The following is an 18,673-nucleotide window of genomic DNA, read 5'->3' on the forward strand; positions in this document are numbered from 1 at the left end:
CTCAGATCTCTGAGTATTTGGATAATTATTCATTGCAGTTATTAATACTTAAATGTCATTATAGCCAAGTGTTGTAACAAAATAAAGCAAGTGCAATTGTGGGGAATGTGTAGAATAGGCAAATGATAAGTAGAACAGTGTCGAATTAGTCAACAACAACAATAACACCACTCATTGCAATCGTGGTAGTAATGAGGCTGCTTTTACGTCGTAGGGCTCCCCGTCTGTCTGGCAAGACATATCTTGTACTTCTGGTTTGTCATACTCTTCTTCCTCATCACTTTCATTGGTATTCCTCTTCTCACCCCGATACCCACTATTTTCCGTTTGCGTCACGGTCAGCAAGTAGTCTTCCTCCATGACGAAAAACTCGGTGTTAAGACGCGTTCGTAGATACGACGTGATTCCCATGAAATCGACGGCTTCATCATATAAGATTCGATAGTTTTTGAGAATCAGCTTAGCCCTCTCAACTGAATCCGTCTTTTCAGTGATCTGTAAATTAACAGTAAACTGAGAGATACGAGCTTCTAATTCGAGTGCTCACATTAGATATTCTATTCAGGATAGACTCGGAGAATTGTAACGCCTTTATCATGCAATCTGAAAATATTGCTTAGATTGTAGTAACCATCTCAAGAAACAACCTGCAATTTTGGGCTTCCTTTCCTGGCAAAACAACTCAAAAGCTTTTTCAATCACAATATTGATGGGCGACTCGGGATCTGTAACATTAATCGATTTTATCAATAAATTTCATATACATGTTCTATTGAAGATGTAGAAACACAGGTTGGAGAGTTTTCTTTGCAAATTTGAAAGATTTTTGAGATAAAACAACCTGCAAATGAAAAAAGAAAAATAATTGCTCCCGGTGAGGCTCGAACTCACGACCTTCAGATTATGAGACTGACGCGCTGCCTACTGCGCTACGGAAGCTCTGTATTGCCCTGTCGACAACAAAATAGAGGAGGGCGCGCATGTACACCCGACAACCTCACACTAGAAAAAATAATGTGATTACAAGCTCACCTTTGTCTATATTTATGCTTTTCCACGCTAGATATTCCATCAGCTCATCTAATTTTATCGTATTACCAATTTCAATTAGGGTATAGCTCACGAAAACTAGGAATATGTTCATTTTCTCAACGGCAGTGATGCGGACTCGATATTTCTCCAACATTTTGTATTTGCTTGTATTAATTTCCATACTTGTTTCTTCTGCTAGTTCAGATATACGCTTGTCAAGGAAAAGTTTCGAACCGATTACTCGATCTGCAATATTGTTTTGTTTACTCAAACGATTTTCAAACTCACATGCTATATCTTTTTCTCTGATGTGTTCGCTTAATCTGTCCCGGCTTTTGAGCATTTCTTTAATTCTCGTTGCTGAAATTAGCAATACAAGTATTAATTAAAGAAATATATACTCACGATCTGGTCCATAACCGCGCCGAGCTCGTTTTTGAGCATCTCGCTCTCGTCGTATATTATCAATATCCCGTTTTCGCTTCTCAAAATCCAATTGATGCTTAACTTCTCTTTCTTTTTTCATTGACATAATTCTCAGATCGTGTTCGATTCTTTTCTGTTCCTTCACTTTTTTCTCTTCTTCCTTAGCTTGCTCGGCACACAATCGTGCTTTTTCTCGAACTCTCTGCCGTCGCTTAGCTCGCTGTTCTGTTTTGGATAGTTCCTTTCTTAAATGAAAATTTAGAAAAATTTGGAATTTTTCTTTCAAATTTTGTACAAAGTTTGCTCACTCGTTTCCAGCAATGCTTCCATTAAAATTGCCCATTTTTATGGGTTCATCATCTTGGCTCTCATTGCAATGATTGCTATAACTGTCCAATGATGAGTGACTTTCTTCCTTGGTAAAAATGACTTCTTCTGGTAGATCTCGATTCCCCGCGACAAGTGCAATCCGAGAATTGTCAGACTTCTTATTTGAGTAGCCTGTTGGTGTTTCTTGCGGGCTTTCCAATTTCGAAGAGCTGAAAAAAGTGCATGTAAAATTAAAAAAGAAAAAGAAAATTGTTGATCTGGCAGCGTATATTTGCAGTTTCCTTGATCTTGTTATGCTCGTAAATCTGCACCAATTAAAAGCAAGAATCAAAATCTGAGTCTAATTTTTGAAATATTAGCCGTTCATTCCCTATTTTGATTTTTAAAAAATTCATGAAAACTTTAAATTAGTGATTTTCTAATGAAAACCCAATTTACTTATCAACACACATACATGAGAACAATGTGATCTGTTGGTGCTGTCGAAGACGATGCCAAGCAATCTTGCTGTTGATTCGTCCGTTTATCTGCAAGTAACTTTTCTGCTCGTTCCGCTGCTCGTTGCTCCCAAACATTTCCATGTTTCTTAGATATTCCAACTGGATGCTTCTCGATAAATAAACTCGTGCAATTCAAGCTGTAAGACACACACATGTTCGAATAATATTGTATAAGAATATTAAAGATCTTACGTATTGTTAACTAACACTTCTGAGTTTCTTGATTTTCTGGATTCATTTTGGCATTTTCCATTCTCCAAAATCGTTTTTCTGTAGTTTACATTTTCTGTAATATTGTGCTTATTATTCACGAAATTTTGAATTCTATAAACTAACCGTTTTGAACAGTAGAATTATTTCGCAATTCTAATGATTTCTGAGAAGATGTCGTTGGTAACACATTTTTAGTCATTGTGCATACATGAGTTGTTGCTGCTACAGGGGCATATACTACACAAATATTACAATTGTGATTCACTTTTTCATTAATTACTGATGCAGACTTTTCACTTGCTACAATTTTTGTCTGACTGGAGCCGTTTTGCATAAATGTTTCGGTAAAGCCAATCCTTGTACAATCCGACGATGAAGGAGTATTTCTGAAATATTAAAAATTTAAAAATGTCTTGTGGATGCTTGAAATAAACTCCTTCTCTAGGGAAACACACTCAAAAACAGCTACAAAAAGTGATTTTCGTGAAACTTCAAAGTTTGCACATTAAGCCAGCAAGGGGAGTTTACAAAGTTTGATTTTGTTAATTGTACAGAAAATTTCAATAATTACGAAAAATCAACTACATTCCAAAGTTTTCATTAGTTAATTGCCCGACAGATGTACACGGCCAAAAATCATATAGAACTATTTTCAGCGTGAAATTCAAAATATAAACCGTATAGCAATTTTTGAAACTTTTTTAAAACAAATTTTTTTTAAGCAAAAAAACCTTGATTTTCGGATTTGAAAAGAGCAGTTTCAAATTTTTCAAAAAATTGCAATTCCACAATTATACTAACAAACAATACTTCTTTCCAAATGTTATATATATATAAATGTTGATGTACAAATGCGCACTCAAAAATACCTTCTAATCCTGCTTGGTCCGTGTCCTTTTGCCATCCCGTTAATTTGCTTACATACCCAATCATAATGGGAATTCTTTTCATCGCAACTCTCTTCTGAATCAATAATTTCGAAAAAATAGGAACATTGCAGTAGCTCACATACTTTGTTCACTGTCGCCAGCACGCAAATTCAAATCATCAATCTCCTCTGCCGTCAGTCTTGACACGTCTCGATGTTTTGTCCAACTGAAATGTGCGTTTTATAGCTTTAACAAATGACGATATAGTTTCAAACCTTTGATTCGAAAAGAAATTGTGATGTTCGAACTTTTCGATGTTATTCTCAGACGCGAGAAGCACATTGAGGAAAAAGTTTTCATTGTTCCTGTTCACTGATTTTGCTAATGTTAACCAATGTGTTTGACTCTGAAAAATAACAATTTTGTCCTTTTAATTAAATATTCAAGCCTACCTTTTCAATATGTTTGATAGCATGCTTGAGTTTATATATTTTCAACTTTTTCTTTTTAATGATGTCTGCTATTCGTTTTCCAACTTCGTCTGAAAGCAAAATGTTAGTGAAAAGACGAAAAAGAAGAAAACAATTTTTTTTAAAGTGTGAGGTGAAATGTTATTGGTAAAACATGTATTCTTATATCTTTTACTGGAAATAGTGCAAAATGCCAAAACACTTTTTTTTCTGAAAGTACAGAGGATTTTTCAAAATACACCGTACATCAAAAAAAATTTTTTTTTGGTTTTTGTTTTTGGTGTTCCATGCCGAGGAACGGTAATTAACGCCCCGTTACTCCAAGACTTAATTGGAATATAAGAAATCGATCGTCCTCTGCATGGCATCATCGGCAGCAGGGATGGATTTCACCCGTAAAATTCAAAAAAACGGGTGAGCGGGTCACCCGTCACCCGCGAAAACGCCCAAAAACGGGTGTGATTTTTTTGTTTAAAAAATGTCCAAATAACTTTTTCGACAAAAAACGTACTAGTTCGCGAGCACTAACTCTCCATTTTTCAAACAAACAACAAAATAATGAACGAAAAATAACAAAAAACTAATTCAAGAAAGTATTTCAACTTTTTTATCCTTTGATTTCCATGAAATTGATGTTAATTTTCGTTTAAAAAAAATTGTCGTTCACCCGTTTCCGAGACCACGGGTGAACGGGTCACCCGTCACCCGTGAAAATGCACACAAACGGGTGAACGGGTGAAACGGGTCACGGGTGAATCCATCCCTGATCGGCAGGTAGTATAGAACAATGCTAGAAACTCAAAATTTCAGATATACAGGAATCGACTATGGGCTTTCAGATTTTGATACTTACAGATTTAAGGAAATTCTGGCACCTGCTTTTCCGGTTTTGCAGTTGGTAAAGTTTCTAAAGCTCCTGATTCTGTCAGGAAAACAGTCAGAAACTCAAATTTTCTGAAGTATAGGCAGTCAACTGTGGGCTCTCAGATTTCCGAAAGGTCATTTCGGCACCTCACATAGGTCCTTTAGGTCTTTAAGGCATTTAACCACCTCAGTGCTCATCATCCCATCTTTTCACTCACCCTCAGTTTTTTTTTAATTGAAATCAACGTGTTAATTTACAACACTCATGAAATAATTTGCCAATTAAACAATTTGTTCTAACCTTTCATACTTTGAAAAATGACAGAAAAAAAAGAATAGAACTTACGTTTTGCATGCCAAAGTAAGTTTCTATCCGTTGAAAGTGATCTTGGCAGTCGATATTCGCGATACTTATCATGTTCCACAAGCACCTTGATTGCGACGTTCCATTTCTCATCATCATCGTTTGTCATATTACCGGTGTGTTTGTATAGAATTACCTGAACATGTCAAATGAAATCTTTACATCGCACATAAGAGAGGAATGAACTCTGAACGCCCTTTATCTCAAATTAACCAAGAAGAGGCAACTGCTGTGCAGAGTTTTCTCAAGAACTGACGACCAGCCCAGAAAGTTAAAGAGATGCAAAAAATGGTGAGGAAAAAAGAGAAAAAGAAGAAACAGCAGGAAAAAAGAGCAAGTCGCTTAGGTTTTGCAGACACGAAACGGAGAATGCTTGGGGGCAACCAATAAAACAGATGTTCTCTTCTCGCATGCTCCTCTTATTAATTGATTGGTGTCAGCCAGATAAAGCGTTTTTTCACACACCTAAACATTTGCCCAGAACAAGCAGAATACGAAAAAATATTCAAAAAGAAATAGGAAATAGAGAAAAAGATGCAAAAAGGAGACAGAATGGGGAGACCATGCAAGACGGAAGGACACATAATTAGAATTTAGCGCGTGGCGCTGAGCATGCACAAATGAAGAGGTCTGCGAATAATTATTGAATGACATGAACTATACAAAGAAAACATGAAGACATACAGAAAATGGTCTCTGTAGATAAAGCGAAAAACGCCATATTGAAAACACTTTCACTAACAAATGGTGGAAATCGTTTTGTTAAACTAACTGCATTCTGATTCAGTGTGCTTTCAAATATTGCAATAAAAAAGAGATGGAACGAAATAATTGAAAATCGACGGATGGAAGCATTCCACTGGTGAAAAAAACATTAATGCAAAAATGTTTTTTCCCCTGATCTTACAATGATTGAAGACTTTTTTAATTGGAAAAAATATATGACTAACATAAAACTATATTGGATGTGTGGGAAAATCATATTTTAGAATTGCCAAAAGTCTGAGAATTTACTCTGTATACATACATATATACTCTGTATAATATATTACAATAAATTCAACGCTAATTCTGCGAGCCCGCTGAGCAAAATTAGGAATTCATTTGGCAGATGCGCAGCAGAGCTGTGTTTATCAAATGTGTCTATCTAGAAAAATAGTTCAGCATAAGTACAAAACTTCATATTTCTATATGATTATTTTTATTTGCACTTCCGACGGCAAACGCCAAACGGTAAAATTCAGCTACTATTTTACATTAGACAAAAAATCCGATAACAACCAGTAAAACTGGCCGAAAAACAGTAAACTCCTTTAAAAAAAATAGCTGCGGCCAAAATTTTCATTTTGCAAAACAAAAAACTTAAAAAAGTTAGAACATTTAATAAACGTTGAGCCAAAAGCAGACATTATACAAATTAGTGCACATTGATACCGGAATAGGCATGGTTGTTCAAAACATCTATTCAATTAAAGTCTCATACTGCCCTCATCGAAACACTAGCGACATATAAAGCGGAATGATGATAGTGCATCATTAGAAGGATCTGATCAATAGGCAGAGCAGAGCTATATGTGTCGTCCACGTAACGAGAGAAGTAGGCTAGAAGAGTACGAAAAACATTGAGCCGGCGAGAGAGAGAGTCTACCAATTTGAGGGTGCGGAGAAAGATTAATAGGCAAAAAAGATTGAAGTATGGATTTGAACGTATACGACTTTTACGACCACCAAAAAAAAATCAACGGCAAATGTTTTATGGATCCTTCTTTTACGCGGTTCTAAATTAGTTGTAATTGAAAACGAGACGATCGCAACATATTATAAACGAACAACATGCCAAATTGGCTCACATTTTCTAATGTACTTTCGAGTTTTTTACCGGTCAATGGTATAAAGGGGAAAGTCACATATAACTAAATATCATAATCTCAGTTTTGAGGAGTCATGATGCCGTTCATTGTAGCTTCAAATTCCCGAGGTATGTTTGAGAATCGGTTACTTCTATGTATCAGAAATGTATGTTCGATCTGCATAATTAGCAACGGTTAGAAATAGGATTCGTGTCAACACAGAAAGTGGCTCCAGTTTCAAATCGAAAATATGCCCACTTCGCAACAATTTCTGGTCATTTCTTAGTCTAACATTTTTGTTCACAACTCTTCTTTTAATATAATTTGTATTAAGATTTGGAGAAAATGAGCGCATGTCTTGTTGGAAGCTGGGCTAAGATTCCGAATGGAGAAGATGGTCATGAAATGGCAGAAAACATTTTCCTGAACAGGTAGGTACCGTATGAAGTTTTGAAAGTTTCAAAGTAAAGTAACTTTAAAAAAATGAAAGAAATGAATGAAAAATGTCGTAAACCGCGTTTTTTAAATTACAATGAATACCACATAATATATTTTTACTGACGAAAAACGGGAAAATCATAGGAAGTCCTTCTTTTTCTTCCATAGAACAGTTAAGAATTGTCATTTTTACCAGAAAATACCAAATAAAACAAGCTAGCTTGCACGGAAGATTTTGAAACAAAATTGTAATATTTAGCAAAAAGCTGTTTTTTTTTCAAATTTCAAACAATTTCAAAATAAGTTTATTTGTAGTTGGCTACTCCAACTTTAACAATAATTTTAACATTACAGGAATAACATCGCATTGCTTCCAGTAGAAAAGAATTACCTCTCTGATTTTCGTGAAAAACACCCGGAGGTCAAAGCAGCCCTTGTCGATGGAATTGAGTACTTCGATGATCAATATTTTGGTGTATGAATCAAATGTTTAGGGGTTTCCGCATAAATGTTTACATTATAGACAGGAGAGTCGGAAGCCATCTGCATGGATCCTCAGCAAAGAATGTTGATGCAAGGAGTTATAAAAGGATTGGAAAATGCTGGAATCACTCTTGAGATGGCGTCTGAAGCGCGTGTCGCCGTCTACACTGCAGCGTGGTGCTATGACTACAAAGACTTGCTCCCACCTGATCAGTACATGGCAACAGGAAATTCGGCTAGTGTTATGTGTGGGAGGTAAGTAAATGTACATATAACAACAAATATGGCAGGGGTATAGGTGATTAGAATGTGTAAATATCATGATAATTAACAGTGACTGGTGTTTTTTTGATCGACGACTTCCAAAAATGGACAAAAATTGAGTAACTACCACTATTTGAAACAAAATAAAAATTTTCAAATTTTTTTTTGAAAAGTGTTACTATGATATTTTGTCATTTTTGTCTCATGGTTTATAACTATATATCCCCACTGACACTATTTCATAGGAGAAACAAACAGAATCCTGAAACAACTGATTCTCATAATACTTCAAAAAAAGTTGAACATTTTATTGCGGTTCGAAACTCCAATATGCCTACAAATTTAGAATCACCTACTTTCTGAATTCGCGCGGAGCCGCCGTGGGAATCGAAACTGCTTGCTCGTCTTCTCTCGTTGCTTTTCACCTTGCACGACAAGCAATTCAATCTGGAGAAACCAAGCTAGCGCTTGTCTGCGGAGCTAACCATGTTGGTTCAAGGTAACAAAATTTAAACTTAAGAAGTTTATTCTTAAATTCAACAGATCGTTTCACTCTCTCTACAACTCCCATATGGTTTCACCAAACGGTCGTCTTGCTGCGTTCGATCGTTCTGCAAATGGATTTGTTAGAGCAGAATCGTTTGCTGTGGCTGTTTTGTGCTCGAAACAGTTTGCCGAAGAAAATAATTTGCTCATTCATTGTGAATGTGTTGGCTCAGCTTTTAATAGTGACGGAAAAACACCGTCTTTAACCGCACCAAACCCGATTTCGCAATATGAGGTCATTTTGTAGAAAACTTTGATTGAAACCACGTAAAAAACTGCGTGGCGTGTATGCAAAAAATCAAAATGTAGGCTCCATCCATTTTAAGGAATATTTTGTGAGATAATTCGTAATCACGAGGGTAGGTAATATCATAGCCTGACATCTACAGGGTACCGCGGAGCACCACGCCCACAGTACTGCGCGGAACCCGGTGAATGTCGGGCCATGGCACTGCCTACCCTCGTGAGTTTGACGCCTATATTGTATTGTTTTTTTAATTTATTTTTGTTTTACTTTTCAAATTTTTAAAATTTATTTTAAAATATTTATATGTGTGCCTACACGCCATGCAACTTTTTTACTTCGAGTGTACGTATCTAGCTTACAATTTATACTAAAACAAGTTAATTCAAGGTTCAACTGGAAGCATTAAAAAATATTGACAAGGATAGCGTTCAACTAGTAACATGTCACGGAACTGGAACCAAGCTTGGCGATCAGGTAGAGCTTACAGCCATCAATAGATCTTTCAAATCGGATATTCGCGTGATGAGTCCAAAAAGGTATTATTTAAATGATTTTCAAGTTTTATTTCACTTATTTCAGTTCAATGGGTCATGGAGAAGGAGCCGCTGGACTGATTGGTGTGCTTCAATCTCTTTATTCAATGCAGCACGGCATAATACCGAACCAGCTTCACCTTGAATTGCCTTCGGAAGATCTGGGAGAGGACAAATCAATGGGATTTGTGAATGAGGAAATGGAGTTGAATAGAGTTGCAATTAGTTCTTACGGCTTCGGAGGAACAAATGCATGTGCTATCATTGAAAAACCAGAGAAACCTAGCCTTGTGCAAAAAGAGTCATATGCAGAGTCGAATGTACTTTTCTTGTCTGCCAAGAGTCACGAATCGCTGAAACTACAAATCGAAGAGTACACACAATTTATGGCTCAATCCGACTCTGCGATGGAGGATATTTTGTATACAGTCAATGAGAGAAAAACAAAGTACGATTTCCGTGCTGCAGTATTTGGAAAGGACAACGAGGAAATCGCCAGAAAACTGCAAGACGGAGATTATTCCCTAACAAATCTCCAAGAAAGCACTTTCGAAGTAGAATTTGGAGAGGGAAATGAGAAGCTATGGCTGCTCAGAATGCTTTATGAGAAAAACGAGACATTCCATTCCACAGTGGATAAATATTGCAAGTTAGCAGAAACATGCGGCTTTCCTGAAGCAAGAACAGCGCTTTTCTTTCCTTTCAAGCTCACTCTCACTCCACTCACTTACAATGTTTCTCGTCTCATATCAAGTATGGCTACATTCGAGCTTCTTGTTCAGTATAACACACTACCGAACAAACTGCGCGGAAAGGGGCTTGGCCAGATTTTCTGTCTCGCGGTCGCCAAAGTAATCACTTTTGAAAGTGCAGTTCAGCTTATCAAAGGAGTCGTTGCGGAGGCTAATCTGACTGATATTTTGGGGGATATTGAATTGAAATCTTCAAAAATTCCAATTGAAATCCAACATTTGAAGAGTACAAAGAAGAAAATCCTTCCAATTCATATATCCGGAGAGCTAAAAGAGACTGCAAAGCCAAACCTTATGACGTTTATTGTGAATGGAGAGGAAATATTGGAGCTAGATCCTGTCAGAAAGGTTCAAAAACTGATCTGCCAGCTATTTGCTTGTGGGTTTGACCCAGCTGTCAAATTCCGAGGAAGAATCGTCAAAACTCCGACGTATTCTTTCCTGAAGAGACAGTTTTGGCCAGAAGTCCAAACTGCAATGACCACGAACATTGTTGACGAGCAGACTAACAGCAGTCTTTCTGATGCGGAAATTGAGTCAACTGTTAGAACAATTGTGAAACAGTTTTTGGATATCGAGGAAGACGATATTAATTTACTTGAAACTGGAGCTGTGGATTCTTTAACATCAATCGAAATGGTTGAAGCATTCGGAACTGCTGTCAATCAAACAATGCCTTTTGATTTGCTCGAAGCTTATCCGACAATTCTGAACATTGTTGATTTTTTGAAAACTTTAGTAACGACTGTTCCAGTTACTAAAGCAACAACTTCGATCCACAAGAAAACATCCGAATTATCAACATCTGATATCAATGTAATTGCATGTGACTACCAATTTGCTGGCGTGGAAGGAGAGAAAGAGCTCTGGGATACATTACTCACTTCCCGCCTGACGACTGGAAAGATTTCTGATATTAGGAAAAAACAATGTGAAGGAGATGCTGGCTTGGAAGTTGGACTACTGAAACAAGATATTTCAATGTTTGATAATTCATTCTTTGCAATTGCAAAAGATGAAGCCGAATTCTTAGATCCTCAACACCGCTTGCTGCTTAACGCGGCGTACAATGCATTAGAGAAATCGGGTTTAACGTCTATTCCGGATGCTGACTTGTTTTTAGCAATCAGTGCTCACTCTGAATACCGAGCATTAGCCGAGAAGCATATAAACGAGCTTGACGAACGACTCTGGATGGGCACTGTTCATAGTATGGTTGCTGGAAGACTTGCAGTGCTGATGGGAATTCGTGGTCGAGCTATGATAGTTGACACAACCTGTTCTTCGGTGGCAACTGCTCTTGAAATGGCTGTGAAATCAATTAGAGAAGGTAAACTTTCTAAATAAGTTCTACTCAAACTCTATTTTTTTCAGGTAGAAAGTTTGCCATTGTCGCAACCAGCCAACTTATCCAATCTTCGAAATGGTTGTATTCTTTGAAAACATTGTTAGACCATCACAGCACAAATTCTTTCTCGGTCGACGGATCTGGGTTCTGTCGTTCAGATGGTGTAGGCGTCATAATCCTAAAAACTGCTGAGAAAGGCGATTCAGCTGTAATCAAAATTTCTAGTGCAAAAAGTCATCATTGTGGAGCGGTGATGACTCCGGTGGTGAGCTCTATTTCTCAGCTCCTCGAAGAAGCTGGCTCATTTTCATATGTAGAAGGTAAATTTAATTTACGATGTAAAGTCTATTACGTTTTGATTTAGGTCATGGAACTGCCACTAGTGCGGGTGATAGTGCGGAATCAATGGCTTATCAAAAACTAGGATCAGAGTTAATCATGTCGTCTGTAAAAGTAAGTTACAACCGTGAAACAAATATAATTTCAAAGCTCATACGGTATAGGCGCAATTCGGTCACTGTGAGGTAGCATCAGGATTGATCCAACTCATGAAGGTATCTTCAATTGGCAAGCATGGAATTATTCCTTCAATTGTTCATAACATCCTTCCAAGTGAACATATCAGGTAAGAGAAACATTTTAGCTCAAATAGATATTCTAGCTTAATCATTAAACATTGCACACTACATATCATATTTTATAAAAACATTTAAAAAAACCATGGTCTGATATCTACCACATATTGTTTACTTGGCTTGACAAAAAAAGGAGGTTTACATAAGAGCGGCACGGTAGCTGTCGAATCATTATATCAGTTAGGGTCCCGAGTTTGACATCATCTCACAAAAGGCCCCTAAACGTGGGTTCGTGGCATAAATTATACGCTAAACTTTTACCTAAAATTGTTTTGTATGCAGTGGACTAGAAAACATAATTTTAGTCATTCTTAGAAACAACGAAAACATTCGTCTCCCATTTGTTGCCGAGGAGAAGCAGATTGATCGTTCAGCAATTGTTTCATTTGGAATAACTGGAACCAAAACAGTAGTGACAACTGAACGCGTCAGCCAACTAAACGTGGACAATATTCAAAATTGCTATCTACTCCCGGTCAGCGCAAAAACAAAAGATGGCCTGAAGAAGGCGTGCTTGTCATTAATTGAAATGATAGATAATAGTTGTGAAAGCCTATATGATATTTCAACAACACTTCAAAAACAGAAAACAAATTTCAAATGGAGGACAGCGGTTGTCGGGTCTAGCCACGCGGATGTGGTGCTTAAATTGAAACAGTAAGTGATTTTTAAATTCAAACTTCAATTTTAGTGAAAAATTCAGATTCCTGACCAGTGAACATAATACTAGTCTCACTAACTGGCATATTTCTACATCACACCATTCCATTGGATGCTCAACCTTTTTCCACAACATCCCCGAATTTGAAGATCATTATTCCATGTTTTGTCATCGTCTCCGTTTTGAACCTCACTCTAACACAAACTCCATCTATCACTTGTTAGCAGTGGTTTATGCACTAATCAGAGTTATATTAAAGCACAAACTGACGAACTCTTTTGCAGTTGGTGGTTTCAATAGCTTAATCGTATTGGCTGCTGTAGATGCAGCTCCGTCTCACTACCTCAACGATCTGCTTCACGCTTTTGCTAACGATGATGTGAGAATGATGAAGCGAATTGCAAGAGATGTCACTATCAGTATTGAAAACGTTAAACTGTTGAATTTAAATGGAGAACCTATTACAACCGCAAGACAAGCTGTTGAAGCGACAATCGACCAGAAAGTTAAAAACGTTAGACTTCCAGAAACTACATTAATATTGTCTCCGAGTCGAGCATATGAGTTTGCTAGTCAACTAGAAACGATCCAGGACTATTATAAACTGATTGGAGAAAAATTCACACAAGGTGGACAAGTAGATTTTGCTGGCATATTTGGCACTCCAATAAAACTGATTGATCTCCCTGAATATCCATTCAATAGAAAATCATTCTGGCTTCCGATACCTGATTCTGTTCCATCAAATGAAAAAGGAGAAAAACCGCTTATACCAAAGTCTTATGAATTCCTTCTAAAGTCTCAAAAATGGCAACATGTTCAAAATCACGTTGTCGACTCAAAAATCGTTCTTCCCGGAGCAACATCTATTAGACTGGTGCATCAGCTCAATGGAAAGCCTACAGTAGAATTGAGTAACATTGACTTTTTGAACAAAATCACGCCGTCTGAAGCGCCGAGTGTAGTGAAGATAGAGGAGCAGGATGGTTTGGAAAAACTTGTTTTTGGAGAAACTGATGCAATTAGTTTCAAATTGACGGAGCTTCAGAATTTCAATCCTATTCCCAACGAGCGATTAAATGCGGAAGTTCATCACACCGATAATATTTACGAACGGTTTGCCAACAGCCATCTCACATACCGGAACGAGTTCCAAATGGTTGACTCTTTGAAATACACAATGGGAAAAGGAGAAGTAAGATTTGTTTCAATGAAGGATCTAGATATTCTTATCGATGGCACGCTTCAAGCTATTGTCGGGTGTTATTTCTTCGAAAATACCAATGACAATTCTCCATTTGTTCCATTTACTATTGATCAACTCTCGATTCTCAATGGTGACATATCACAAAAACAATTACATGCAGTTCTGAAGTATGATTCATCCGGAAATTTTATAAATGGCGATGCTACGGTATATGATGCACTCGGAAATGTAAGTTAATGATGTTTTACAAAACTAAATGGACAATACACTTTACTCTTTTAAAATAATATAATAAATTTAAACTTTTCTTCTAGTATCAATTATGGAATTTAAGTTATTTAAATTAATTGGAAACCAATATCTTCCCTACGTAAACAGGTTCAAACCGTCTAGAAAAACGAAAGTAGGGGGCCGGCCATCTAAAACCAGAGAGAACCGCTATATATTTTGTAATGTTATGACTCTTCGGAAAATTTGTGAAACCACTAAAAATAAGTTTTTAGGTAGAAGCATGGCCGGCACTGTACATTTGTTTTAACTGAAATTTTGTTTTCTTCAATTAAAAACGCAAGTGGAGTTAAAAACAGATTGAACGAAATCAGGCTATGCTGGGAAATTATTTTTGAAAATAAACAAAAAAGTGTTACCTATTTATGATGAGCAACGGTCCTTGTTTATTAAATTTTTAGATAATTTTGCACATATCAAATGTTACATTCAAACGGCTCAATGGACAATCAGCTCCTTCACTGACTTCTAAAACAGTTGATTCATCGAAAATTACAAAGAAAGTCGAAAATGAAGATCAAAAACGTGCATCGAAGAACATGCTACATGTGTGGTTTGAAGAAAACTTTGGATGGACCGATATTGACAATACTACCGGCTTTTTTGATCTGGGATTAACGTCTATACAAGCTGTGAAACTGAGAAATGCAATTAAATCAAACTATCCAAATGCTTCATCAACGTGTGTATTTGACTATCCCAGCATTGATCTTCTCTCCGGATATCTTTCAACATTGAATGATCCACAAGTAACAGAAACATCTACTGGAGAAGATGATATTCAGAAAGATTTGACGGAAGATCATAAGCCAACTCGTCTAGCTGAAAATCCTATTGGTGTTATGGCAGCTGCTTGTCGTCTACCTGGAGGAGTGTCATCACCATCAGAACTTTGGGAGTTGCTGAAAATTGGAAAGAATGCTTCTTCAAGAATACCTGCCACCAGAGTACCAACAAGAAATACTTTGATATCAGGTGATACTGATTTTTCATACTTTACAATTTTTATTCCTATATGTTTTATTTTTATATATTTTTTTCCAGGCTCAAAATATGGAAATCCTGTGGAAGGAGGAAACTTCATTACCCAAGATGTCACTCAGTTCGACCCCTCATTTTTCAAAATTTCAAAAAGTGAAGCAGAATTGATTGACCCACAACAAAGATTGCTGCTGGAATGTGTTCAAGAATGCTTGGAAAACAGCGGTGTTATTGAAACGAGCAACGTTGGAGTGTTTGTAGGATTGATGGAAAAAGAGTATCAGGATATGATGGAGTCATCTTCAATTTTGGCAATGTTGGGCTCAATGGCAGCTGTGATTGCAGGGCGTGTGAATTACATTTTTGGTTGTTATGGTAAGATTTTTAAATTACAATATACGCCTAGCTGCTATGGGACTGGTGGTGAAAACATTTCTAAGTTTTTCATGAATAACTAATATTAGTATTAATATTTCACACTGGTAACTCAAAAATTGAGTCCAAAAGAGCAAAAAATGATAAAATTCGACCGTCCAACGTCCACTTCTTCACATTTTATGGCTATTAAGACCTTTTGATTAAAAAATGTATACCACAATTTTTTGAACATCTCTAATTACTCGAGTTTTAGCTTTTAGTTTGATTTTTAGACTAATTCAACAATTTTGAGCCATTTTGAAGACGATTTCGTACAGATTTCCCAACGTTTTTAGTACAACGCGGCTCTTTAACGTATATTTTGTGAGGAGCCGATGTAGGATTCTAAATAAAATTTTTAAGGCATTTCGTTTCAGTAACTGTTGTGTGCAAATAATTCTAAAAAATGTTATCATTTATTAGTGAAGATGAAGATTTATTAGTAAAGATTTAGTAGTGAAGATTTATTAGTGGAGGAGAGGTGAATACACGAGAACCACAGAGCAACCGCTCAGTGGCCCAGTGGTTGGGACTAGAACGACTCTCACTGACAATCACCTCTTACACAGGAAGGGGGAGGACAACTGAGCAAGCGAGTAGAATGTAGGTCGCATTATACCTGCAGAGGCCGCATAGATCAAACTATACATAAGAAACCTTGTGTGCACGGAAACACACAACAGTAACATATTGATTTCAGGACCATCTGTTACAATTGACACCGCCTGCAGTTCTTCATTAGTGGCTCTGGAGATGGCAATCAATGCTCTTCTCGACAACCGATGTTCAAAAGTCATTGTTGCTGGTGTGAATTTAATCTTAAATGAGAAAGGTTTGTCCAATTAACAAAAAAGCTTATTAAACAAAATGCAATTCAGGACAAGGGCTGCGTACAAACGGGAAAATGCTATCCCAACACGGAATGTCACTGAGTTTCGACTCTCGTGCATCTGGTTATGGACGATCCGACGGTTGTGTTGTTTTGATGTTAGAGCTCGCAAAACCCAATTTCCATTACATGTCAACCATCCAATCTGTAAACGTTAATCATGGCGGTAGAAGTGTTTCACTTACTGCTCCAAATGGTGTTGCTCACAAAATGCTCCTCACTTCGGTTATCAACCAAAGCCCATCACTTGCTATTGATTATTGGGAAGCTCACGGAACAGGCACCCCTCTGGGCGATCCAATCGAATTCAATACATTATCTTCTATTCTACAAAACATCATTATCGGATCCGTAAAGGCATCATTAGGCCATGGCGAAGCATCGGCTGGCACCTGCGGGTTACTGAAACTATTTTTGATGCTAACATATCAATATGTTCCAACTCTTATTCACTTCCATGTGCTTAATAAGGATATCAATGCTGGAAGCATTCGTCTCCCTATCATTGGAGAAGATTCCGAACTCGTCTCTGCTGGTATTAGTTCTTTTGGGGTCAGTGGAACTAACGCGGCGGCAATTGCTTTTAATGATAATAACAAATTGGAGCCATACATTCCAATTCACAAATACTACATTCTTCCAATATCTGCCAAAAATCAAATTTCTCTTGACAATTTAGAGAAACAAATTTTGTCGGTGATCCCACTGACAGATGTTCCGATCTGCAATATTGCTAGCGCATTGGCCAACAACCGATCTCATTTCACAATAAGAAATGCACTGATTGTTTCCAACTCTGGCATTGTCAATTCAAAAATGGAAGGTAAACCACATCGAGTTGCGAAGAAGGACAGATATCATGTGAAACTTTGTGATTCGCTCTTGGATGCAAGTCTGCTGCAATACGACGTTATCAATGAAACCTACACAGTTGCGTCGTTGAAAAACCCACAATCATTTGCTATGAAATTTGCGATAATCAAATTTTTGACTTCTCTTTCCGAGTATATAGAGATAGTGGCATCAGATGGAGAAGAGCTTCTAGCTGTATTACTGGCAAATGGCTCTCTGAAATGGGAAAACTTTAACAAAACCATGATAGAACTACCAATTGGAAGTTTGCTAACTGAGTTCGCTGATCATGATTTGAATAGTACTACGTCATCATCGATCAAATCTTATCAAACACAACCAGAATCACATAACCTTGATAGTCCTATGGAGCTAATGAAATTGATTATGAAACTTTACATCACTGGATATGATGTGGACTGGGCAACTGTATATTCCCCAGTAGAACAGTTTATTGCTCTTCCGAACTACCAATTCAATAAGCAAACTCTGTGGTTTGAAGAGCGTTTAGAAATAGTTGATCACTACCTTATCGGGACTATTGATGAGGAATCTGAAGATACGCTCATTTTGAAAAATCAAATATCCGAGTTAAGACACCCACAATTCTTCAAAGGAAAACCTCTAGATGTTGGTACCATGTCAGAAATTGCAATCGAAGCTTTGAAGATAAGAAATGAGATTCCATTCTCCATTCAAAATTTGAAAACTGAGCTGATAACACTTACGAAACCCGCATGGCTCGAGACAAATGTAACTAGAAATGAAGATGACGAAGGATTCAATGTCTCTGCATATATAGACGGTCAACGATTATTCTCATTGAATGCATCGTCGGTTGAAATTCAAAATATCGAAGTTCCTGCTGTGGAAGTTCAAATTCCAGATAAAGTAGTCTATTTGAAAGAATGTCCGAATGCAGTCATTCGAAGACATCGAAACATGGTTTATGTTGATTCAAGAGCAGAACAGTCTCCATTCCGCACGGCTAACATAGTTCTAAACGAGATTATCGGATTTGCTCCAACACCTTCTGACATGTTTATTGAAATTCTCGGAGTACTTCCTTCAGTGCATTACATGGTTCAAGTGGATGACGGAGCTCTGTGGCAATTCCAGGTAGGAAATGACATGTATTAAAGATGGAGTGGAAATAGTGGAGATTTGGTCTAAATTGATTTATAGGAGTTCAATACGGCTTTATAATACAGTCT

The 18,673-nt window shown here is 37.1% G+C and overlaps 2 protein-coding genes and 3 non-coding genes across 7 annotated transcripts in view; 1 reads left to right on the forward strand and 4 right to left on the reverse strand.

Moving 5' to 3' along the window:
- Positions 1-15: 15 nt before the first annotated feature.
- On the reverse strand, positions 16-5,205 carry C41A3.2 (Coiled-coil domain-containing protein; the record flags this gene model as incomplete). 2 transcript variants are annotated; one of them, NM_076520.6, is made up of 15 exons in its annotated part: positions 16-495; positions 548-603; positions 648-725; positions 1,033-1,278; positions 1,321-1,392; positions 1,438-1,703; positions 1,767-1,997; positions 2,243-2,425; positions 2,481-2,574; positions 2,625-2,887; positions 3,371-3,464; positions 3,514-3,596; positions 3,646-3,776; positions 3,823-3,911; positions 5,051-5,205. In NM_076520.6, 15 exons carry the CDS (start codon positions 5,175-5,177, stop codon positions 172-174), a joined length of 2,337 nt encoding a protein of 778 aa, NP_508921.3. The 2 variants fall into 2 exon arrangements, with proteins under 2 accessions (NP_508921.3, NP_001367415.1); NM_001380969.1 differs by lacking the exons at positions 16-495; positions 548-603; positions 648-725; positions 1,033-1,278; positions 1,321-1,392 and having other exon boundaries at positions 1,418-1,703; positions 5,051-5,177.
- C03F11.t1 lies at positions 867-939 on the reverse strand. The gene has a single exon. It is a non-coding gene; the product is annotated as a tRNA-Met (tRNA).
- A 2,058-nt stretch (positions 5,206-7,263) lies between the features above and the next one.
- The window catches only part of pks-1 (Fatty acid synthase), a gene marked incomplete at its 5' end in the record, with an annotated part of 28,152 nt that continues 16,742 nt past the window's right edge, over positions 7,264-18,673 (forward strand). For both annotated transcript variants that reach the window (NM_001330898.4, NM_076522.3), the window contains 16 exons: positions 7,264-7,349; positions 7,711-7,831; positions 7,880-8,094; positions 8,450-8,602; positions 8,647-8,884; positions 9,284-9,432; positions 9,476-11,511; positions 11,556-11,849; positions 11,894-11,982; positions 12,033-12,154; positions 12,480-12,821; positions 12,868-14,260; positions 14,722-15,295; positions 15,365-15,676; positions 16,419-16,550; positions 16,597-18,578. In NM_001330898.4, the coding sequence (NP_001317900.1) occupies positions 7,264-7,349; positions 7,711-7,831; positions 7,880-8,094; positions 8,450-8,602; positions 8,647-8,884; positions 9,284-9,432; positions 9,476-11,511; positions 11,556-11,849; positions 11,894-11,982; positions 12,033-12,154; positions 12,480-12,821; positions 12,868-14,260; positions 14,722-15,295; positions 15,365-15,676; positions 16,419-16,550; positions 16,597-18,578 (8,238 nt within the window). The remainder of the gene's footprint in view (positions 7,350-7,710; positions 7,832-7,879; positions 8,095-8,449; positions 8,603-8,646; positions 8,885-9,283; positions 9,433-9,475; positions 11,512-11,555; positions 11,850-11,893; positions 11,983-12,032; positions 12,155-12,479; positions 12,822-12,867; positions 14,261-14,721; positions 15,296-15,364; positions 15,677-16,418; positions 16,551-16,596; positions 18,579-18,673) is intronic.
- C41A3.7 lies at positions 10,075-10,299 on the reverse strand. The gene has a single exon (NR_071031.1). It is a non-coding gene; the product is annotated as an Unclassified non-coding RNA C41A3.7 (non-coding RNA).
- On the reverse strand, positions 10,524-10,745 carry C41A3.5. The gene has a single exon (NR_071032.1). It is a non-coding gene; the product is annotated as an Unclassified non-coding RNA C41A3.5 (non-coding RNA).

Source organism: Caenorhabditis elegans, chromosome X, assembly GCF_000002985.6.
Source record: "Caenorhabditis elegans chromosome X".
NCBI classification, from domain to species: Eukaryota; Metazoa; Nematoda; class Chromadorea; order Rhabditida; family Rhabditidae; genus Caenorhabditis; species Caenorhabditis elegans.